This window comes from Phaethon aethereus, assembly GCF_964289735.1.
Source record: "Phaethon aethereus genome assembly, chromosome: 5".
Taxonomy (NCBI): domain Eukaryota; kingdom Metazoa; phylum Chordata; class Aves; order Phaethontiformes; family Phaethontidae; genus Phaethon; species Phaethon aethereus.
This window is the reverse complement of record NC_138579.1, coordinates 19,834,158-19,859,327: the sequence shown is the minus strand read 5'-3', so window position 1 is coordinate 19,859,327 and position 25,170 is coordinate 19,834,158. Positions and strand designations below refer to the sequence as shown.

At 36.7% G+C, this 25,170-nt stretch overlaps 1 protein-coding gene across 3 annotated transcripts in view; it reads right to left on the bottom strand.

Moving 5' to 3' along the window:
• The window catches only part of TTC7B (tetratricopeptide repeat domain 7B), a gene marked incomplete at both ends in the record, with an annotated part of 151,145 nt that overhangs the window by 52,603 nt on the left and 73,372 nt on the right, over window positions 1-25,170 (bottom strand). For all 3 annotated transcript variants that reach the window (XM_082000320.1, XM_082000321.1, XM_082000322.1), the window contains 6 exons: window positions 422-538; window positions 16,571-16,731; window positions 18,041-18,113; window positions 22,627-22,684; window positions 22,875-22,992; window positions 24,332-24,436. In XM_082000320.1, coding sequence (XP_081856446.1) covers window positions 422-538; window positions 16,571-16,731; window positions 18,041-18,113; window positions 22,627-22,684; window positions 22,875-22,992; window positions 24,332-24,436 — 632 coding nt within the window. The remainder of the gene's footprint in view (window positions 1-421; window positions 539-16,570; window positions 16,732-18,040; window positions 18,114-22,626; window positions 22,685-22,874; window positions 22,993-24,331; window positions 24,437-25,170) is intronic.

The following is a 25,170-nucleotide window of genomic DNA, read 5'->3' as shown; positions in this document are numbered from 1 at the left end:
TCTATAGTCTTAATTAATGTCAAGTCCTCCTTCATTTTATTTAGTGAAAGTCTTTGAACTACATTTTCACTAAAGCACTAGCCAATATAAAAGGCCCTATAACCCAGACAGTGGCAAAAAATCAAGACAATACGAGTACATTGAGCGCCATCAAGGAGAATGGCAGAGTTACCCAATCTCTGTAATCAGCCCTCATCACTGCAGAGTTTATTAGCTTTGGTGTACCTTACTTCACAGCACTCTGGGTAGTTTCTGCATGTCCATCAAATGGTATCTTTGCACTTCAGTCTCCAGATTCCCAGAGGATTAGTTCGTTCATACGAAATACCAGACCAAGGAAAAGCAGGACTGCTGACCTAATATTGCCCTGAAAGGCTACTGAGCAAGGTACTGAGCACCCTGGAATTCTATAGCATCTTACCTTGGGTTAGTGAGATTGTAGCAGGATTTCCAAATCTGGAGCATGTGTTTACAGGTAAGGAGTGCTTCATCTGGGCCTCTGCACAGGGACTCCAATTTGACTTTTGTAAACAGTAATCTAGTGAAAAGGGAAACAAAATTAAAAGAGAAAGAAAAGAGATTCCAATTCAAGCAAAACATTTTTAAAGATAGTCAACATCACAACAAACTGGAGAAAACAAATTCAAAGAGTGTTAATTTAAATAATTGTTTTGTGAAGTAATTACAATAAAGTCAAATATCTCACATATCAAAGTAACAGTGCTTTTTATAAGATGGCCTTTTCAACTGGACAGAAACAATAGTGGACAGGATTTTAAAATTTTTTTTTAAAAGTTAAGCAAAACAATATAGCTTAGTGAAATTAGCAGGACCACTAAGAATAGTACTTCATATGTTGAAGAGAAAAGAGATGTCTTCACTAAAGAAAATCTTTACTGCTTTTATAAGAAAGGGAAGTATTTTCCATTAACTGGCTCAGATGATAGTTATCTAACACATAACTCATGAAAGAAAACAACTCCATGCTGATGCAAGTTACTTCCCTGTAATATCAACTTCTATTATAGGAAATGGAAGAGGCTATACTGAAAAAGATAGCACTAGACCAGACAGATTCACAGGAGGTAGTCAGCATTGGTAAGGTCAACAAGAAAACGTAGCTCCACCCTACATTATGTTGCCATCAGCAGGCACTAAAATTGATGTTTGATGTGAATTTTGAACATTTTGAACATTTACAAGTGACAATCTGAAGAAAACACATCATTCATCAAATATGCAGCAAACTATTCATAATGGAAGCAAACAAGTTTGCTGGAAGCCACCATAAATTAATTCCAATTTCAAAGTTGATGTTTCTAACGGCAGCAAGACAAATAAAGTGCATAGCCTCATATGATGATGACTGCATATTCCTTTTACATTCCACGTATCAGCAGAAGGTTCTCCACAGAGATTAACTTAGACACCTACCTGGATGATTAAAGAATATAAATGCAATGTAATAATAAAAGAGCTAGTCAATTGGTATGCACATTTATAGGAGACACAGCATCTGGGAACAGATAATACACTGGAAAAATACTAATTTAAAAGCAACTTTTAGTAAATTGCAAGATTAAAGCACACAAAGCAGGAGAGAGGATGCATAGAAAACTGTTAGTCTGCTTTCTGTTTTTAAACCCAGGTGTACTTTGGCATTCTATTCCAGTGCAAACTTAATCATCCTAAGTGAAAAATTTATATGATTGGTCATATGGTTTGTGTGGGAAGAATGAGAATGGTGTAGAGGGTGGGCATGTGTGAAAGCTCAGAACTTTCTTATCCCAAATACAAACTTCAAGGCTGCTAATAGTAACTGCAAACTGCCAGAGGGTTTTCTCAAGAATAAGAAATGACATCAAGTGCTTCAGTAAGTTACAGTAGCTAAAGCTTTAGTGTTACACTGAATGTCCTTTGCAGAAACTACCTAGCATGTAAATCTAAAAATTAATCACACTACCTTAACTGTACAATGTGTGTATTGGTGGGATTGAGGAGGAAACAAAAGGCAGGTCGCTGAGTTAGTTTAAGAGAATGAGGACCCTTGGATAAGCAAGGTAAATGAGGTCGTATGGAGTCTCGCCTGATGTCTTGTCGGAATGCAGAACAGAGTAATCAGTTAGACTAGTTTAGCTTTCTTCCTAACAGCAAATCAGATTTGAGTATACAGGAAACTATATAGACAATTTAAAGTCCTATTTCATCTGGCAGAGCGATCCTCTCTAGATATTCATTTAACTGTGACTTTACCACTGGAAGAAAAAAATGTCCAGGTCTGTCCATCATTTTACTCAAGAGAGAATTAAAAATGGCAATAACATCCTCCTCCCCTCACACTACTACATCTATTCTACCTATGCATGCGCGCACACACCCCCCCACACACACCACCCCACGCCCCCCACCCCGGCAAACAACAAGACCTAGGCATCAAAACCCAAACCTAAAATCACAGGAATCTACCTCATACAATCCCTTTCCTGTTTCTCTGTATGTAAAAACAAGAGAGTACTTTTTACAGTTTGAAGAGCCTATGGAAGTTCAATTTTTCAAAACTTATGATCATAAAGCCCTTTACAAAAGTTATGGAACATAGTAAGTTCAGAAGCACTGAATTTAAAAGTCATTCTAGAAAGAAGATAATAATAATATATACCTTATTATGTACAGTTTACAGATAGACTGAATTTACATTAACAGCCTTCAAGCATTTAAGACTTCCAGGAATTTTGTAGCAGAGAGAAGGCACAGGGAGAGTAAATCACTCAGATTCAGCATGCAAGTGCTAAAAGAAAAAATGAGTGGGAGACAGAAGGGGAGGGGATTTGACTATTAAGAAATTACTTACGAACACGTGTGCAAAATAGCAGGAGTCTGTGCAACAAAAATGTAAGAACCTGGACTACTAGTGCAGGATTCAAGGGCAAGATAGCAGAAGACAAACATGTAAGAATTAAAGCCACACATCAGAGTTCAATGTTTTTGGATGCACTTGGTACACATGGAACATCATGCCTGCTTCTTATACACTATGGTAATCAAGGGGACTGGATGGTTGCACACTTCCCAAAATACAAATAATAAACAAAGTGTGATGGAAAAATATTCATACTTTTAATAAAGAATGGCTAGGCAATTGTATCTAATGGGAAGGGAAAAAAAAAAGTACGCTGGTATGGGATTATCCACACTAAACCAAAAATAATCTTTTGAATAGAAAGGGTTGCATTTATAAAACCACACAGAGCAGTTTCCCTGGGTCCAAGAAATATTTTGACTATAAATCACAAAATAACTAAGACTTCAGAAAACTGAGATGGGATGTTAATAACAAAATGAAAACCTCCCACCTAAATGTTTACTTAACAAATAGGGGAAGGAAGGGAAGAAAGAGGAAGGAGACAACGGGCAGGAGAAACACCATGTGACAAACAGGTCTCTCAAATTAATTTAATTATTCCAAATTCCCCTGAAATGTGGCTGGAGGTATTATTTGATAACAAGAAAAACAAGCAGCTCAGGGACAATTATTATCAGGGAGGTTTTAGAAACCATGAGGTAGATGATCCTTCTGAAAGGTCAGCTTCAAGCACCCGCAGAACAGCCTGCATTACTGACACAGAGAATTTCAAACTTTACAGGGACATTTTCACACCTGTTTTTAATACACTATTAAAGATGGTAAAGAATGGATAAAAACTACCAAGTGATAGGATGATGAAAATAAAGCTGTACCTCCAGAGGGACCTGGACAAGCTTGAAGAGTGGGCCTGTGTGAACCTCATGAGGTTCAGCAAGGCCAAGGGCAGGGTCCTGCACCTGGGTCAGGGCAACCCCTGGTAGCAATACAGGCTGGGGGATGAAGGGATCAAGAGCAGCCCTGCCGAGAAGGACATGGGGGTACTGGTGGATGAAGCTGGACCGTGCGCTCACAGCCCAGAAGGCCAACTGTACCCTGAGCTGCAGCAAAAGCAGCGTGGCCAGCAGGTCAAGGGAGGTGATTCTGCCACTCTGCTCTGCTCTGGTGACTCCCCAGCTGGAGTCCTGTGTCCAGCTCTGGAGCCCTCAGCACAGGAATGACATGGACCTGTTGGAGAGGGTCCAAAGGAGGCCACCAAAATGATCACAGGAATGGAGCACCTCTCCTATAAGAACAGGCTGAGAGAGTTGGGGTTGTTAGCCTGGAGAAGAGAAGGCTCTGGGGACACCTTACTGCAGCCTTCCAGTACTTAAACGGTACTCCTAAGAAGGATGGGGACAGATTTTTTAGCAGGGCCTGTTGCGATAGGTTTAGTGGGCATGGTGGTGATGGGTTGATGGTTGGACTTGATGATCTTAAAGGTCTTTTCCAATCTTAATGATTCTGTGACAAGGGGTAATGGTTTTAAACTAAAAGAGGGCAGATTTAGACTAGACATAAGGAAGAAATCTTTCACAATGAAGGTGGTGAAACATTGGCACATGTTGCCCTGAGAGGTAGTAGATGCCCCATCCCTGCAAACATTCAAGGGCAGGCTGGACGCGGCTCTGAGCAACCTGCTCTAGTTGAAGATGTCCTTGCTCACTGCAGAGGGGTTGGACTAGATGGCCTTTAAAGGTCCCTTCCAACCCAAATGATTCTATGATTCTATGATTTTATGAGTATCATGAACTAACTTGTCGTGCCTGTTTGTGAGAATCAGAGGTTTAAATTACTGGCACAGGTGCCGAACAAAACATGACAGAGTAACCACAGCGTGGTAGGACAGTGCTCATGACTAAGAATGCAAGTACTGAGGAACGGGCAATATTCAAAATAGAAATGAAGAGCAGAGCAATGTATCAGCAAAGTGTCAAACTGGAATAAATATAACAGGTAACAAGAACAGAAATCTGCTTGGGTCAAATCCTTTGGGAAGGGAAATAGGTAAAACAGGTTCTGTTAAAGACATTAGACTAACGGGGCATTTCTTCTAGCATCAGTGTTTGATATGGATGCAGATATGGTCATCAGAAACATGCAGAGATACCATCAAGAATAGCAAGGGACAGAGAGGGTACAGAAGACAAAGAAAAATCATCACAGAAAGTTGCATCTTAGGTACATAGTAAAAAGTAAAGCTAAACTATACCTGAACAGGTTATTATGCAAAAAAGTTACAGTCTTTAAAGGCTTTTTTGTACCTAAGTAGGAAAAAAAAGAATATGTGTATACTAAACAGGGACAACAGGATGAAGATCAAGGATATTCAGTAAGGAACCCCCAACATCCACCATAATCCTTATCTATGTTGTCTCAGATATGAAAAGAATGACAAATGGAGAATAGGAACACTTAAAAAATTATTGAAGTTAATGCAGTCAAAAATAATCAATTTCTCAGAATTACGGAAGCAGTGGCACATGTCCTTTATAAAACTTTTAAAGAAAATACCACTTCTGTAACGACTAGGGAACAGCAACTATATTGCCAATGTTTTTTTTTTTCAAGAGAGAAGGCACAGATGAATATATACAATCCTAATAATATACAAAAATTTATACACAAATAGCATACAAAAACTGAAAGGAGTATTAGATACATTGTTAATGGAAAAATGGGTTATAGTTCAAGTTTAATAAAGAGATTGTACCAAACAACGTGTGTAACATTTATTCCAAACCAGGGCTACCTAACAGGCAGTTTGATCAAGATGAGGCAGCTGTGAAGAGGGCAGATGCAATTCTGGAACGTACTCGTTGGAGCACAAAGAGAAAGAGACAGTGCCGTTGTGCAACACTCCAGTGAGATCGCATCTGGAATGTTATATATAATTCCCATTATAACAGTTAAAAACATACACATGAGATATTTCAAATTGGAGCAGCTGCAGAGAAAGACTGCGAGAGTGATCAGCTGACTGGAGACTGCAGAGTATGGAAAATACTTAATTTAGTGAGTCCAGCAAAAAAAAAAAGACAAGAAGAGGTACAAATTCTATCGATAAATACAGATGAGACAAGCACAATGAAGGGAAAAGAACAATTTATCTAGAGGATAATGATTCCAAAAAAATGAGTATATATGAAGGCCATACAGACTATTACATCATTAAGGGTAGAAATTAGGTCTCAAGATTATAAATGAAATTGTAGAAATGACTGCTTCCTCACAGTTTGTTTTGGATAGACTGCAGAAGAGGTGGAGCAAACAACCTAACTGTTCTGAAAATACAGCTGATAAGTTCATGAAAAGTATTACAGATAGGACAACTGCAATAATGGAGCCTTGTGACTTCCGAGGTTCTTGCTAGTGCTCTATTTCATAATTAGTACAAACTAATCTATTAAATCATGATTTGAAGCTTTCTCTGCCAGCCAACCAGTGTAATTTGTAGCATAGTTAAGAACTTGTGAATGTACAAAATGAAATCCCTGTCTTAATTATGCCTCCTTCTCAGCTAGCCTGTTTCACTTTTTGAAATAAAATACCCAGATGCTACAGCCACCAATACCCTTCCACAGCAATACTCCCATAATGTCAGGAGATCAAGAGGAGTTAATTTGTCCAATACTGGCTTAAGTTATTAAGGCTATTTCTATTCTGCAGAATGAAGCAAAAATTCGAAGTAGTGAAGACTGAGATCTGCTATGTGACAAGTAACACTAATAGTAGTGAGAACTCTTAGTTCTTTCAGTGAGCAGGTATTGCTCACCTTGGGTGTAATTTTCACAAGTTGCTGTGCACCATATGAGCACACTGCGTGGATCACCCATAGCTGGATATCTGTATTGCACATGCTACTGCATGGAAGAGACCTGCCTTTCATTCCCCAACTCTTTCTTCAAATTTGGCAAGATGACACACTACCTATGATTCTTCCACCAGATCTGCCTGCTAGACCAGTGTCACTCAACGCAGCGGTAATTGGGAATCTCCCTGAAGTCCCTCAAACTACGAAACCACCTACAGCAAACTTCTAATTTCACCCCCTCTTCTGAAGGGTCCTTATCCCCATATCCTGATCAAAACTGAACAGAATGCTCTATTTTCAGTTAAGATCGGTAGTAAACACCATTATTATTCTCTTATTACATAAATTATTTACATTGTTCAGGGCTTGAAGAACGTAAGGAAGAGCTGTGCATAATACTTGAAGGTATGTGCTTTGAAAAATATCAGTCCTTCAGCACAGTGCACCAAGAGCCTTGCTGAGAACCCTTTAAGGACTCTTCTGTATGCAGTGAGGTCAAGCTAAGCGTACCCTTCACAACAGTGAACACCTATCCCCCTCGAAGAAGCTAAAATTTAAAAGGATGCATCAATCCACTTGTTTACAATGCAGGATTAAAAACGCAATGACCTTCGTTTTATGTTTAATTTAGTAAGTTTTCAGAGAACCTTTTAAAGTAATTTAACAGTTTGCATCTCTAACTTCAGCTAACAGTATTTTTACGTGATAATCAATAATTAAAAGATGGTAGGAAAGTCATTAATATACCAGGAGTCCCATAAATATGGTAACAACCAACAAACAAACCACAAGAAAGTGTCTTGGTGTCCCTGACAAACACATTAATTTCTACAATAGTTTAAACATAAAAACTAACTTTATATATAATCAACTCTGATATATAGCCTGTTATTTATTACAGTATAAAAGAAAGATGTTCTGTGTAGAGTTATATAAGATTTCATTTTGGTTTGACACTTAAGTGCCCATTTGATATATCCCACAACTTCAAATCATGGAATGGTAGGAAAACTCAAAAGAAGTTGTACTGGTTTTAAACCTAGGCACTACGTTAGAAGAAAAAGAACCACTAAAAACCCCATCAAATCTAAACAGATAAACTGTAACATCTTAGACTAACTAGTCTGACAATGATACTGTATTTGGAAAAAATAAAAATCACAGAAAGGGTGATGCAGAATGTAACACTACAGAAAGACATTAAAGTCTGAAAATAAACCATTTTTAACAGACAACATAGGCTTCTTTTCATATGATCTGAATTTAAGGGAAAAAATATGTTGATGTAAAACTTATTCACAAGCATTCTTCATATAGTTGCATCTCATTTCTGTAGCAAACTGTCAGTGCCAGTTGCTTGTGTAAATTAAATCAGGTTAACTGAATGACCCATGGAGTAATTAAAGTGGGAAAGCAGTACACAGAATGCATAGAAGTTTACAGAATGCATAAGTTTGAACAAATATTCAATATTGATGATCTGAAAAAATCTAAATCTATTCACCTTTCCTAAATAAAGTCACTTCTTGCACTCAACAATTACATATATAGGAAAAACTTCCAATGACTGTTACAGGAAACATAAAAGAAATGAGGAAGTAGGAGGAAGCCAAACTTTGGCAAATTCAGTTTCTCTTAGTCAGTAGTACACAGTATCAGCAAGTGCCCTTCTGGCACTCTTGCAATTACTCATAAATGGTTCAGAAGAATAAGGTTAAAATTAAAAGAAAATCCTAGAGTTCCTGGCACTTACTTCACTCACAGTCCAGAACAGATAACAGTTTACTGTCTGCAAGTTTGTAGCTTCTTTTAAAAGGAGGAGGTAGGGCTGACTGCTTTAAGACCCTTCAATTGGGAATTCCACTTGAATCCAACAGCACTCTAATTTATGTGTAATATACTCTCCTAATGAAAAGATCCTTGTAACAGCACAGTAGGAAACTTTCCAAACAATTTGTTCAGCAGCACAGCTTAATAGCTCTCAAGCTGCATTTCTGTTTAAAAACCCAGCATATTCCTACAGGAAAAAATACAGCCTTTGCACTCTAATGTGGAAATGCATCATGGAAATAACTGACCAAGAAGCAAGTAAGAATGCCAGCAAACAGGTAATTGAATATATGCCCCCAACGAAGCAATTATGCCCAGAATAATTAACACAATCCTTTCCAACAGACACAATGCAGGTGATTTTCTCTACAAAGCAGTGATAAATGATACTGAAATATTTTGTGCAGTTCTTGTTTAGATGTGATGAAAACTGGCTACAGTGCAACAGATAAGTGAAAGGCTGCCCTACTGTCAGCAAGTGTGGTGACGTTCTTATCAGAAAGGACATTTGGAGATGGTGACCTGATTACAGAAGCTACCATGGGAGTATGAAGTCACCATATTAGAGAGTGCTTAGTAAAGAATGATACAAAAACCAACGGCTGGAAACAAATAAGGGATCAATTCAAATCAAGAACAAAAATACAGTCTTAATGAAGAGTGCAAATGAAACCAGCTACAAACACACTCCAATGGTTTCTCCGGTGTTTGATGTGTTCTTATCAAGACTGGATGTCCTCTTATCAAGATTGGATGTCCTCTGGAAGGCATGCTTTAGCTAAAGCTATATTAATAGAAAAACTGAAGCAAATTTAGCAACTTCTTATATATAGAAGGTCACGGGTTTAAAAATTGATCCTCTTGGCTTCAAACTATTAATTTGAGCAGCCAGTTTTGACAGCTGTCCCTTTAAGGTTTGCTGTAGAAAGCTTACAGCTTCACTTTAGTCAACTCCAAACTATCTGCATGATCATCAAAATGCAAAATGACACAATTGCAAAAATTTAACATACAGGGAGAATGACAACATGAAACTAGATAGAATATGAAATACATGCATTTTATAAAGGATGTACTTATACATTCAATGATTTTATGTCCATCAGTTCTATCACCTGATAGAAGGACAATAATCAAAATACAAAAAGAAATTCATAGAGGTGTCTGCTGCAATTGCAAAGCGAAACCTTGCACAGTCAGTCTACTCCATTTTGAGTACTCAAGGGAAGTTTTATTACCAGGAAAGATATAAATATAAATCATTCATTACAAAATGTGAAAAATCATCATTTGTAAGTACCTTGAAATAATTTTTTGCATGACTGAACAAATTAATCTTATTTCCTGGTGACTTCTTTTGAATTTCTGTGACATTGCTACCTAATCAATTTCTCTCGCCTTATCCTGAAGCCAGTTTCCTCCTTCCCAATTAAGTACATCTGCTTCTCATTTTTGCTCAAATTAGAGGCAATGGTCAGGAATGAGTCTCAATTATCCAAGCTGCATTTGCAAGCTAACAAGACACAATTAATGAGAAGAGGTCACTGAAACACAACTATCAGCAATGTCTACTTAGGTATTTTCTCAGCTGCCTCTATCAATCCAGTTCCTCGGGAAATCCAATTGACTGAATCACTGGATGCCCAACACCGGCAACAAGAGGTCAAGCAACAAAATCTAGTTTTTGTAAAATCTCCAGAAAATCATTTACCTCAATAAAAAAAGTCTTGTAAACTGTTTCTCAAACAATCACCAAACATACCAAAAGATGTAAAATCTGTTCCAAGTGATTCAGGAAAAAACGAGAGATTTCTATAGTGCCAGTATTAATCATAAGGGTAATCTCCTCCAACTTTGGTTGCACAGATCCCCAACAGTGGGAAGCCCATATACACACAGAAACATAGATGAAATAAAAATAGGCAGTTCAGATTGCTATTTGAAGCCTGACTCTCAAACAAGCAAAAGATCCAACAAAAACAGTCCTCAAGCCCTAAAATAACACAATGTTGTGGAAATCATTAATAGGTATCCTTGGTGTGCACTGGATGGCCTCTGCTGCACCCCTTGAAATATTATTCTCCATATATTTGTTCAGAAAGCAGTAGCATTGCTTCTTTGCAAGGAAAAGCAGCTGCCAGTCCTGTGACTTTTGGTGGAGTTTATGTATACTATATTCCAACTTATGAACTCAATGTCCTTAAATCTGTAAACTATAATGAAGATAGTTTCTGACTAAAGCCAGAACAAATTAGTTACACTTGAAAACTTTTTCTTTTCCTGCTTTGAACACCCTGCGGCAGCCAGCTCATGACCCAAACTGGGACTCTTTCAATCAAGTTTCAAAGAAAAATCTACAGCCTAGCAAATATAATTCAGGGATAAGACCCTGAGGCCAATGACCAATTTTTTATATAAAGTAATATCTACCTATCTACAATGTCTTTTTTAATGGACCATTCTGTAAAAGCACATAATAACAACCAAGGAGGGGTAACAAAAAAAAAGAAAAAAACATAAGCAACTGATACTGTCTTTCATGACATACAGAAAAATCATTCCTGAGAACAAATTCAGTAAACTTGCAAGATAGGAATGGATTTGAAAAAGCATGTTGTCAAATGTTGACAAGAATGAATACACCAACTTGAAAGACATGATTTTGGCAAGCCCAGAAGATCACTACTTCTTGTCCAATCATATATTACCACCCTTTCCTCAAATAATTCCCAGTGCTCTATTTATCAAGGAAAAATGTGCAAGTTTAACCAGCATCACACACCGTAGTGCAACTACTATCAACCTTGGGAAAACAAGGATAGTGTAGTCTATTCCCTTGAATTGATAGATACAACCCTGTCCCACAAAACACCAGTGTATGCATCATCACACATTGCATGTACCAACCAGCTCTTCTGTTGGACAACAGCACCCGGACAACTCCCAGAAGAAAACATGTTTGTTAATCAATGAGCCAAGAGGCATGTTAAAAGGCTCTGCAATTCTGGGAAATCCACTGTAGCTCAAAAGAGCCCTTGAGGGTCAGGAAGGAAAGGATTTAATATTTTTCAGAGGAGTGACATATTGGCCTGATGCTTCTGTGAAATATTCTTGGAAGAAAAAAATTTCCATCACACTTCAACAAATATAAATGTTTAATCTGTGAACTTAGTCTTCAGTTGTCTCCAAACCTGTTACCATATGTCTTTCCTTTTTGAGTGTACTTAACATTAAAATAACATGCTTGCACTCCTCAAATAACCCATCTGCTGTTCCCTACTTCTGCTACTTTAAAAGCTTGTCAGCTGCTATCCATTCCAGTTCAATTTTGAGCATAAAATTAGCAGTTAATATTTATTATTTATTTTGCCTAATTACACTAATTTCAGGCACTATACTCATCTTTAAGTGCCCCAACACTTGAAATGAGGGAACCCCAAATAGCTAAGATAAAGAAAACAATATCACAAGTATTTCGTTAAGAAATCTAACTCTGTCTCCCTTGACTGAGAATCTACTTTTGACTAACCATGAAGTAGAAACAGATAAAAGTATTGTTTCATGATTTCATATAATTCAAAAGGCCACTAAGATATAGATTCCTCATAATAAGCAGATAAAAAGACAGGAAAGACTCATGGAAAGGAGTTTATAAATAAAGCACCTCAGGTAATTGCACATACAATTGTACTACATATATTGCACAAGATACACAAGCCAAAGATGAACCAATGCAACACAATGACCATTGAATACATCTTCATGCTGTAGTGCAAACCTCTGGGACTGCTTATACATTCAGAGTAGGCAAACACTGGAGTCAAATAAATAGAATTCAAGGAAAACCCAAGCAGCTAAGACCTCAAGCCGCCCTCACAGTTAAGTACTCTAGTAATTTAGGATATATTGTGGTTCTTACCTGCCTACTCTCTTTGCATTCAGCATGTATCATAGAATCATAGAATTTTTGGATTGGAAGGGAGCTTCAAAGGTCATCTAGTCCAACCCTCCTGCAGTACGCAGGGACATTTTCAACTACAGCAGGTTGCTCAGAGCCCCATCCAACCTGACCTTGAATGTTGCCAGGGATGGGGCATCTACCACCCTTTTGGGCAACCTGTGCCAGTGTTTCACCACCCTCATTCTGAAAAATTTATTCCTTCTATCTAGTCAAAATCTGCCCTCTTCTAGTTTAAAACCATTACTCCTTCTCCTATTGCTACAGGCCCCGCTAAAAACTCTGTCCCCATCTTTCTTAGAAGCCCCCTTTAAGTACTGGAAGGCTGCAGTAAGGTCTCCCCAGAACTCTCTCTTCTCCAGGCTGAACAACCCCAACTCTCTTAGCCTGTCCTCACAGGAGAGGTGTTCCATCCCTCTGAGGTGTTCAATGTCCCTGTTTCTGTTTCAGATGCACAAGGACCTGACTGAGATTGACTTTTCAGATTTTTTTTGGTGCTGGCACCTTACTTCCACCCATCTCACCAGAGCAGGGCATTCATAATCTTTGCAGTAATCTTAATTTGTTCAGTAATCTTTTGTCTAGAGATCTTTTTGTCTGTGGATCAAAGCACTCTCAGATTTCATGAGGCTTCAGAGGTTAGCTAACATTTAAGAGTAGATTGACAGTATTCCTCTGATGAACACAGGTAACTTGTTTATATGTAGAGTGGTTACAACCCAGCATTTTATGCTTACAAGAAGTTTGAAATGATAGTGTTATAGATATCCAGCAAATATTTTGCATTTTTATTATTTCTGGAAAACATTACTACATACCTATTTCACTTTTAGAGGTTTCTTAGATTTTCACCAATAGTTTTTCCCTATACCCCTTAAGGTCTCGGAGCAGACTGCACATTTATGCTGCCAATATAATGAACGAAGGAAGAACAATCAACTCTGTATTCAAAGAAAAAGCTATACCTTGTTGCTAACAGCACAATGTGATGTTTGCTCATTCCTTCCACTCCTTTAGATAATGACGGGATGGAAGTGTCTGGCTCTGAGGAATTTCTTTCTGCTTACTGACTTAGAGGTGCATGGGGCAAAATCTTTATCTGATTGGCCACATTTGTTCAGCAACTTTCTAGCTTTTATAGTGCCGGAAGGTTAACACTAATTTAAGATATGAAGGTATGCTTGCTATATGCCTCAAATAATGAACATGAATTCTAGGAATGCATCAGGTTTTCAAAGGTCAAAAACTGACGGGCAACATATTAACTAATTGACCACAACAGAAGAGTGCTGGAAAGTATCCACTTCTCAACATGACTCAGTATACTCTATGACTTCCTTGCAACCTCTGGCATTTTACAAAGATGTAATAGTATAAACTTCTGAAAATTTAGATTCTTTTCAAAGAAAAGCAAAACAAAAAGAACATACAGCTGTGAACAGAGCAGGACAGCACTCAGTGCAGCAATGCAATTACAGCATCCAGAGGTATGCGGGTATGTGGGTAAGAATAACAATAAAAGAAATAACATAAATCACAAGTCCTATGTTTTACTTTAATATTTTCCAAGTACAGAGATTTATTACGCTGCAAACTAACCAAAGTATCATTTTGCATAAGCCTGAGGTAATGGATTCATTATAACAGAAATACAGAGAATACCATGAAAAGTCTTGTAATATTTAGCTTATTGGAATTGGAGACATAGCCAAAAGATAAAACATAAAACATGATTATATTTGAAGTGTTTATAAAAGCCAATAAAATATCGTAAGTGAATAATCAAATGTTTCAGTATATCTAAAAATTAGCAAGCCTTAGAGGACACAAGAGGATGTCTTCCCAGTCTGCTAGGAAGTACCGTGAGATTGTACCATTTACAGAAGTTGCAGAATAAGAAAATAGAATCAACAATACACTAAGCATTTGTGTTTTATATTTTATATATACATGCACATATACATTGTCAACCATTTCAAAAGCACCAGATATAGTGCACAAGAGCAGATTTTAAACTTGAGGTTTTGCTGGTAAGTCCTTGCGAAAATAATCCAGTTACATGAAGGAATAAATCCAAATTTATAATATTGACCATATGTGTCTGGCTGGCTATCAGTATCAATTGCAGAGAGCACACAAGGAATTTCAATCATATCCTTGATTTCTCTGGGAACCAGAAGTAACCTGACAGCACTAAAAACAAGACTCTAAAAGACTGTCCAGATACACATATAGCTGCGTTTCACCTTGGATTCTTCAGCAATTGTTGCCACATCTGGTGGCAATTCCTACTGCCAAGATATTCCTCTCAAATTCCCTGATCTGTACCAGTAGGTTGTAACATAGTACACTGCATCACCAGGGTGTTTGTATTATACAGCAATTTAGAACCAGCATTATGACCCATATGATTAATATACATACATACATTAATAGAAAGATGAGTACTTTTTAAAACAACTCAGGAAACATTCTTAACCACAAGACGCAATTATAAACAAGTATGGAAAGGCCATGAACCATATTTGAAAAACCAATAAATACTTCATGAATGCTCACAAGAGTAATTTTAAACATTTTATTGAATCGTCCTTTGTTCTCTTATTACAATGGGGAAAACTGCAGTTTCAGAAATACTTCTTCTAGACTATTACTATTCTGAGATACAGTAGCTTCTGCTTTGTCATATACCTTGCCACTAAGTGGCAGAAGATGAACCAAGAACAGGCAGAAGATGAACCAAGAACAGGCAGAAGATGACAGATCGTGGTGCTTTGAACATTTTTGGTTTTAACAATAACAGGGTATAAAATTAGGCAGTTGATACTTCAAGTCTGAGGCAAATGAAAGATTCTAGGGGGCAGGTCATTAGAAGACAACACAACTAAAAACAAGATTAATGAACCCGGATCTGGTGATCAAGAAGATGAAGTATTTGTACTTAAGCAGTAAACCATGAAGTTGTTCCTGCACTCTTGAAAAATATAACTGTCATGAGATCAGCAGAATCCACAGTAATGTGAGCCACAGAAGTTCTGAGGAGAGGTGCTATCAATAGACGTCCTGGTCAGATTTATGAGGAAATAGGTAACAGTACCTTATACAGACAGCCAAAAGGAGGCATGAAATATCAAGGAACAGAAATTAAAAACACTATAATTTCTACTTTCAATCTAATAAATAACTAATAATTTTCTTAAAGAAATTGTATTTTTGGTATGTTGATATAGTAATAATTTATCATACAGGCCAGTAATGTAAAAGTTAAGATTGAGATACTTCAAAAAATTGTCTAAATAAGCATTTAGAATATTTGTAACACTATGGATTACAACCTTAGTCACTGTTGGTAAAGCATAGGAACAGAACACTGGAAGTGAATGGAAGCTGTCCCTGAGATATGTCACTGTAAAGCGTTTCATTAGATTTTCATAACAAAATAAAAAAAACTTACAAAAGTACAAAATCGAAATATATATTAAGATATACTTAACAGGAAGAATAAACACAAAGAATTATTTCTTTCTTGAACAACAAGAGAACATCTACCAAACATCCTTCTTCCCTCTTCACTTGTTTAGTGAATCATCAGCAAACTTGAGATGACTAGTTATTACACAGGCAAAAGAGGATATTCTCTGTTATGATGTATTTTACAGAATAGATTCCATACAATATGCATAGAGTTATCTGTAGGATGGGATAAATCTATCCTACCTAATAGTAAAGTCCTATTTATTCTTCTCAGAATATTGCATAAAAACAGAAGACAGAAAAATACTCTAAACTATTCAACAGGGGGAAATTATCTAAATAAAGAGTCTGTAGAAAAAACAAAAGATCAATTATCCAGCACTAGCCTCCCTTCCAAAACCAAATCCTTAATCAGTATTTAACAAGCCTTTAATAAAAAGCAGACTTGCATTAAACGGGCAGGGAGGAAGACTGTTGGGAAAAAACCTGAGACGAATCTTTAAATCCATCCCCTCTTGAAATGAAAGAGATGAGGATCTAAGAAAAATAAATATGAGAGAAAGTGTAGAAAGCAAACATGACATTCACTCACATAAAATTTTCTGGATATTCACTCAAGGCCATATCAATGATATTCAAAGCATCATGATAGTGTTTCTGGGCTGATAGCAAGAGAGCAAGGAGATGAAGAGAGTTGGCATCATCTCCTTGTAGTTGCAGAGCCTGACGAACATAACCCAAAGCTTCTGGTATCTGATTAAAAAAAAAAAGGCAGAAAAAGAAAGCACCACTATTAGAAGTATTGCCTATTACTTGATTGCACATCCATAAAACTTTCAAAATATTCACCTAGCTACCACGTAGAATTCTATAGACTCCTGTAAGACACAACTCAGATGGACCTGATGCTCTACAGTGAACAGTAAAAATTAAGTATGTTAACCCTGGAAAATAAGATACAAGTTTTATTAAAACAGTTCCTTTCAGCCCTTTAAAATATTCACTTACAATTATTTTTCAAGTATTGGTTGTATTTCTATATGATTTTGAAAATATTTTAATTATAATATATTAACTAAAACATACAGCTAGACTTCAACAGTAACTTTTCACATGGAATTTCATGATGCCCTCAGCTGCATGTGCTTTTACTCAAAATAAGAACACTAAGTGTTAAAAACAGGAAATTTAATTAAGCAACATGAGAAGTTTGGAATTTATAAGTACAGTCATAGTCTGCTACTGAAAAATCTTTTGTGCTTTTAAAGAGACAACCCATGCCACTCTAATGTGACATAGTCCAATGTCTCTGCTACTTATGAGCAATGAAAAGTAGTCACCTAGAGCATGTAAACTACTGTGCTCAAAACTACTTCCTAAAATAAACTTGACACAGGAAAAGGCTTACCATGACATATACAAAGCAGCTCCACGTTATCCAAATTCATGTGATATACGGTAGAATCCTAAATCCCTTAAACATAACATAAGTTGGACTGAGGTCTGATCTCTCATAGCTTTAAAATATTTTCCAGTTTTCTTAAACACATTTGTGTAATTTCGTTCACAATAACCAAACCTCCTACAAGTATTCAGAAAAGGCACAGATCTTGGCAGATACTAGAGACTCAAAAATCATTAAAGACTAGAGTCAAGATCATTAAAGACTAGAGTCAAGATCATTAAAGACTAGAGTCAAGAGTCGCACTCTCCAGATAACTAGTCTGAGCAGAAATTACGCACAATAGGTAAAAACAGAGTAAAAATCTACTACTTTTTTTTCCTCTTTATCCAGCAACTTAAATGTTGAAACAAATAAATTGAATGAATTATGTCTTATTTCTGATTCTCCAGCTGGAAATACTGTAGCAGAACCCTGGAGAAGTATACAAGACTGAAGGTGTTCAGGGAGAATATTTCAGGGTTTTTGTCCATACATATGCATACACGCACGAGGAAAACCAAGTTTTTATTGAAGATATCTTCATCTGTATCCATCAATAGATACAAATTCTGATCTTCATATGACAGTGTAAGGCTGTACTTCTAAAACACAACTAACCTGTCTGGATATGGCAAGCTGCAGTGCCAAGTAAAATGCTGCCAGATGATCCGTTGGAGACAAACTGTGAGCCCTTAAAAACAAAGAAACAAAATAAAAAGCAGTGAATTTTTCCCCTGTTAATACAGGTTAGACATACCCACAAATGCACATATATTCATATTCAGATCTCTTCATGTATGCTCATATTTTGATGTAAGCGGTGTTCATCCCAGTGACTTCTCTCATATTTCTCGATTGTCCTTGATTTAAAGGAAGCACTTTAGGCCATTAAAGAGTCATTGTTAATAGAAATTAATTATGTAATTTTGGTATAAATCTTTAAAATGAGCAATACAAAATGATTCTTCAATTAAAATATACTCCTAAACAAACACTAAATGTAATTATCTAAGAACAGTTATAATAAAAATTAATTAAGCAGAGTTTTCTTACAGAAAAAGGAAAAAAAAAAACCAAAAATCCCACAAAACAATATGCCTTCAAAGACAAGAATTATGTCATCTGCATGAGAAGTACCCAAGCAATCGCATCGATCCTGATCAGGATGGTTCTGAAGCGCAGAACTCAAAGAAGAAGAGCGGCAGCAAAGTAGATCAGACCTTTGTTCATGCTTCAGAGTCCCAAAGTTTAAGCACATTTTTCAGTCCAGCATACTAAGTCTCCTAGGAAGCCAATTACTTCTTGGCTTTGAGTTGCTTTGAGATTAAGTTAGCAGAGCACCTTGCTATGTAGCAATGTAAAAGAAATCTAGGCTGGCCAGCTGCTTTAACATAGCATTACAGTAAAAGACAGCGTAAGATCTGACTCATCATGAAACTATGTTTGAAGTTCAGATGAAGTTTATGCTGATGATCTTTTTATAAATACAACTTTTGTCCACAAAAATGCTGAGTTGCCCAAGAGCAGCAGTGTTTTATGATTGTTCACTCTCAAAATATTTGTAACTATTTCTGTTGCAAGCAAACCCAATTACTAAAACAAAGAAAAAACTTTTTTCCACCTTTTTCTGAAATATTTTTTGCTTGTTTTTAATGTTTTGGTCAAATACACACACTTTGTCTTATTCATTTTGACACTTATCCTACAGAAGATGTTCTCGTAATTCAAGAACAATACAACAATTTTCTCTGTGACACAATCTTTCCGCTGCAAGATAAAGCTTGGCGGGGGGGGGGAATGCTTGAACATAAAGATGAAAAAAATGTATGGCTGTACCCCAAAATGATGTGTAGTAAATACTGGGCAGCAAGCCTGGAACTATATTTTTGATTTCTATTTGTTGCATTCTTTTAATGGAGGCTCATTTAGAAATAGCACATGTTCTGAGGATGATTATTACATCTAATGAGTTGTCTCCATTGTGAGGGAGGAACAAAATTGACTTTTAAGCTATTACAACCACAAAGGGAAATTTCTGCTTCCCATTTGTGCATTTCTGTCTTCCCAATCCCAAAAAGATAGCTTCAGCAGTTTAGCAAGTACACCCAACATGTATCAAAGTAGTTTAAGTTATTAGGGGACAGTTTCATGTTTTGTTAAATTTACCTCTAAATTGGATATTAGAGTCACATATAAAGCCTAACAGGGTCCAGGATCAGTACTTTTTAAAATTTAAGTTCACAGATTAATCAAGACTAAGTGAGAACAAGAGTTTTTAACTTGGAAAGTACTTATTCAATCACTCAAGCTTCAGCTAGTGAAAGAATAAAGCTGTTACTATCAACCATTTGATGAGTTCTGTGAAACTTCAATTCACACCAACCACAGGGAAAGCACTGAAAGTCTTTTACAAAATAAACAAAAAAGTTAGTGAAATAAACACCCCCTCAGCATTGTTCAAAGATGGCAACAAGCATCTTCTCAAATGGCCACTATCACAAACTGGTAGCTTTGAAATCTGGCACAGGCAAGGGTCCAAAACATAACTGTATTTCTTCAGGACCTCTATTCTTCAGGACCTCTATTTCTTCAGGAACTGATCCTCTAGGTAAATGATTAAAAAAACCCCACAAAAAAAAACAACCCCAAAAACCAAACCAAACCAAAACAAAAACTTGGCAGATCAAAATACTGAGGTCAGTATAGCTGCTTGTTTTATAAATTGTATAGGAGATCAATGGAGCATTTCAACTGCCACCTCCTGGAAAACATTTATTTTTAAGATGTGGGAAGAGAAAGTGGACATGATTCTGGTATGCTGAGCTCTGTAGTAACAAATTTTCAGTTACATCCTATACCTATGTTATCAACACAAGGAACCAGCAACATTTTCAACCACATTGAATTGTATTTCCAGTACAGATGATCCATCAGGTGTGAGTCTCTATATGAACACAAGTGGGGAATGTTAATTTGCAGAACAATCACCTTTCAAAACATACTTTTTCTTTTCTCTTAGAAGGTAGCTACGGGATTTTTGAGATCCAGAAACTCTGTTCTTTTCAAGGGCCAAACCATACTATTCAAGATGTGGAATCTGAGCTACTCATATCAGCAATAACACTAACAGCAATATCAGCAATTCACTAGAGTTTTCAAAATATATACCCTGCACATTACTAAAACCTCTGAAAGGTACTTTAATTAAAAGCCTACATACAAGTTCATTCTGAGAAAGGCCAGCAGAAAAGACGAACATATAACAACATCAGTACCCTGCAACATATACTTAAAGATACAAAACACTGTTTCTAGGAGGTTGTATCAACTGGAAAAAGAAAAAAACAAAGAAAAACCCAAAGCATCAGAAAGATGCATAGAAATCAGATGCAATTAATCCTCATGTTCCCAAGACTTTCTGTGTATAAATTTATATTCTGCTAGCTAGCACACATATTTCAAAGCTCCAGATCACTACAAAACCAAAGTTCCACTCAAGCTATATAGTTAAAGGACATCTGTAATGATTCACTGAAGAGATGCTAGATATGTTTTCAGATTTCAAATAGCACTATTTGCTGCTAGGAAGTCTTCGAAACTCAACAGTTAAGATATCAAGAGGCTTATTGTTCAGCTGTAGAGAATGAGACAGAGACGTTCCTGGGTGAAAGACAACATAATACAACCAAGCAACAATATTTGAGTAAAGAGTGTAAAAAAGTAATTTCACAGTGATAAGATGCTGAATACTCTTTGAAAAATAGTTCTCCTAACCTGTGTATTGCTTATTCTCTTTTAACTCAAACCACTTCTTTTTCTAGAGCAACCTAATAAAATATTACCACAATGAGCAGTACGCTACCTACCATATCTACACATCCTCATATTTATGGGTGATCAAAATGCTGCACAACCTCAAACCTCAGAAAATGGAAATTTTCCAGTAAGAACGACTCTCAGAATTTTGGGAATCACTATACTACACAGGAGGGTAGAGTCAGCAGGCATTGAACTGGGATGGACTAGCTTCAGGCTATGGTTCACTTCATCCCCTGCTGTTTCAAAAAAATCAGCAGAAGAAAGCAGAAGTAGTGAATGGGTAGAAATGGCAAGAAACAGCACAGTATTTTTGAAACAGCGATGATTATGTCAATGGTAAGTGGGATGGGTGAGGAACTGGGATATAAACGAGGAGATAGAAACATGGAGAAAGAATGCTGAAATAACAAAAACTACTAAAACCATTAAGGAACAGGAAGAGCAAAGATACTTTAAAACATATTTACATACAGAGGAGTAGTTAAGACAGAAAAGGGAAAGAACAATATATACCAGCCTCACTCTACAGTTACCTGCAAAACACTTTTTCAACCTATCCCCTCAGACACAAAATCACCAATAAAAACCCCAGACTTCACATTCACATTAATGCACAAATCAACTTCTCAGAAGCATTTAGGCCTCTCTCACCGAAGATAGGGTTTTCAAGGGTATATAAATATAGATATATTTAGACATTGCAAGTTTTGTTTCTTCTATAATTAGGGTAGAGATGTTCTCATTCACCTGTTTATTGTCATTTTGTTTGCAGAGTCAAACCCTTGAGAACGAACTACTGTCATGCCCAATAGCACTACTTCTGTGCAGACAGAATAGGCACTTAGAAGACAGGGCATTTGCGTTGTCGTTGCCTACGGTGTTAAACTGCCAGATATGATTTTTTTTTCTTTCCCCTCCTAGCTAACTTGCCTTAATACCTGCATTTCAGCCCTCATCCACAGCAGCAGGGCCTCAACTATCGCTGTGCCTCTACAGAGATAATTGCAAAAGCCTGCTGTATAATCCAATCAGGACCAACTCTTGTAGAAACACTATCACATTGAACCATGACTTGAAACCTTGCATCATACCATCTTCCCTTCTACATAAGAAAAAAATACTTCTTTGAGCAAGTATATTATACTAAAGTGCCACACAAATGTCTTTAAAATGAAATAAAAGGAAATCCTTAGAAATCAATTTAGACATTTCTGACAGAAAATGGTGAAGTAAATGCTAAAGAAACACATTCTGTACTCATGAAGCGAGGTTTCCAGATGTGAAATCTTCATTACAAGGTCTTCTACAAGTCCCTCTTTTTAACACATAATAAAACTTTTCACTACATACAGCAGAATGAAATGAAAAGATTAACACCCACTCACCTCTGAAATGCAAGAAGAGCCTTTCTCTGCAAGACTTCTTGCATCCCTCGCAAAGATGCTGAAAAGGATATATTTAATCAGTGATATGCAGGATCAAGAGATTTCGTTCCATGTGCTCGTTGAAGAAGTTTTAATACATTGACTAAAAAAATGGTTGCACACAGAAGCTTTAAGTCTAGCATTCTGCTAGGTATCCTTTTTTAGGCAACATGGGAATTTCCAAACGTGAATGTTTATTCTTCTCTTACCATCAGTAGCCTGCAGACTGTAAGTCAATCCCAGTGCCAAGTAGCCTTTTGCTTTGAACTCTGATGTTTTGTCCCCAAGATCAACAACTGTTTTGGCAAATCTTTCAGCTTCTTCCAACTGAAAATATTATAAAACATCCATGTAAGTCTAAAACTAGCTAAAGCTTACTTTATAATGACAAGAATGCACAGCATGTGTACACTGAGTCTGTTGAAATCTCAGCCATGATTGCTTTTAAGGACTACTTTGTGTTTCATTAGACTTAGTTTTCCTGCTAAATACTGAGTAAAGAGCACAAATTTACGCTGAAGCACCCATTCCTATGGTTGAGAGAAACTAGCATATAACACACAGATCATTCTAAACTTACTGTGTTTTTGCCATTTTTGGTTTTGTTTTGTTTTTCTTTTTTAATAAAAAAGGCATTTCTGGTCCATATGCCATCTACCATTTTTGCATTTCATAAATAGAGTTTTTGCCCCATGAACCAGTTATTTAGGAAAATGATTTACAGTAACTATGGCTCCAACCCTGCAAAAAAATAGCATAGCCATGCAGAACTCTGCATCACATACAGTATTGCTGAATGTATGTGAATTCATAAATAAACACGTAAAAGGTCAGAGTTCAACTGCACACCCACGCTAGCACACTATTTAACAAACCAGAAAGAAAAAAAAAAATTTAATCCATTCCAGTAAATGTAAATGCTAAGTATAGTGAGCTACTCCATATGGAGTCTATCCCCAGGGAACAATTTACAGAACTAGGATCTAATTATTAAGACTGTATTTTTGTCAGACTCGGCAAGTCATGTTTCTGCTACTGCACTATTTTCTCAATTTCTGATTGTGACATCTCCCTCCTCTTTTTCTCTTTTTTTAAATACAATCATTCTTCTAAAAATGACATGTGTATCTTGAAAAGCACTCAATGTTCTTTGATCACCTTAATGTTTTTTGTACAGATTTTGTACACCAATTACACGGTTATCTAAAATACAACTCCAGTAACATTTTTTAAAAAAAGCACTGTCCCTACTAGGAATTCATAAACCCCATCTGTTTGCAAACATGATATCACCAGAAAGGTCTCTTGAATATTTGCCTCATTATCTTCCAGAAAAGTTATTTTCCTCTTGCACAGAGGAAACAGAAGTCTAAGTTGCATTTTTAATCTCTGTATGCCAACGTTTCAATTTCTAATACATTTTTAGCTGTGTCTTAGATCAGTATTACGATATGCTACCTTGATAAACATAACCACTGCTGTCAGGTATTTTAAATTAGCCATGCAAACAGGGATGCACAGGTGCATATATGTATCTGTGCTGTATTTTCAGAGATGACCAAGTGCATGTGGTCGCTGTGCAAAAGTATTGCTACATCCTTAAACCAAAATTTAGCTGCATTTTAGCACAGCTCATGCTGAAAAGACGAAGAGTGACAAAGCTTACCCAGTGGAGAGATCCCATACAGAGCTTTGCAGCAAGGAGTGGAATAGTTGCATCGTCTGGTTTCAAACGTATACATTCCTTCAAAACTTTAACAGCTCGAGCAGACTGTTAAAAACATTTTCCATTGAAATTACTAAAAGCATAAATATGTTTCACAGATAGAAGATTCCTATTTCCACCATTTATTTTATTTTTCCTATATGAAGGAGGCATTACTAAACATTTTGTTGACAATTTGCCACAACTCCTCATGCAAGTGAAACACAAGACTTAAGGCACTGCTGTTGCTATTTAACCCCTATGAACTATCATTAAGTGTCTCCAGTGAAACATTTGCCCAGAATGTAATTCCAATGGTACACGATTCAGAAAACAGTCTTGCGATGTATTTAAAACTCTGATAGCCCTGTAAGCTCACAACATTTGAGCCAAGCAAATGAAAGAGCAGAAATAGGACAGAGTCTTCAGAACAAGCAGTGTTTTAGTGCTCTTTGGGAGTTACCACAGCACTTGGGAATAGCTCTGATACAAGACTGTAGAACAGAGTGGCACTGCTCCTCTTTTTTAAATTCACCCACCTCCATCCAATCACAGTTTAGAAGATAACTCTAAGTAAACAGAGAATGGGAAGAAGATTCAAGCCCCTTCAGAACCAATATGCTTCTAAAAATATTTTCTAAAGAAAATATAAATCATTCCTTTTCCCCATACTGAAGATAAGCAGATTACCCCCATTGAGAATGATCTTTTAGAAAATAGGTATTGTTTACATTACATAATGACTGTGATTTATTTTCCGTAACATGACAAGGGAAAAGCAAAAAGAAACGAAAATAATC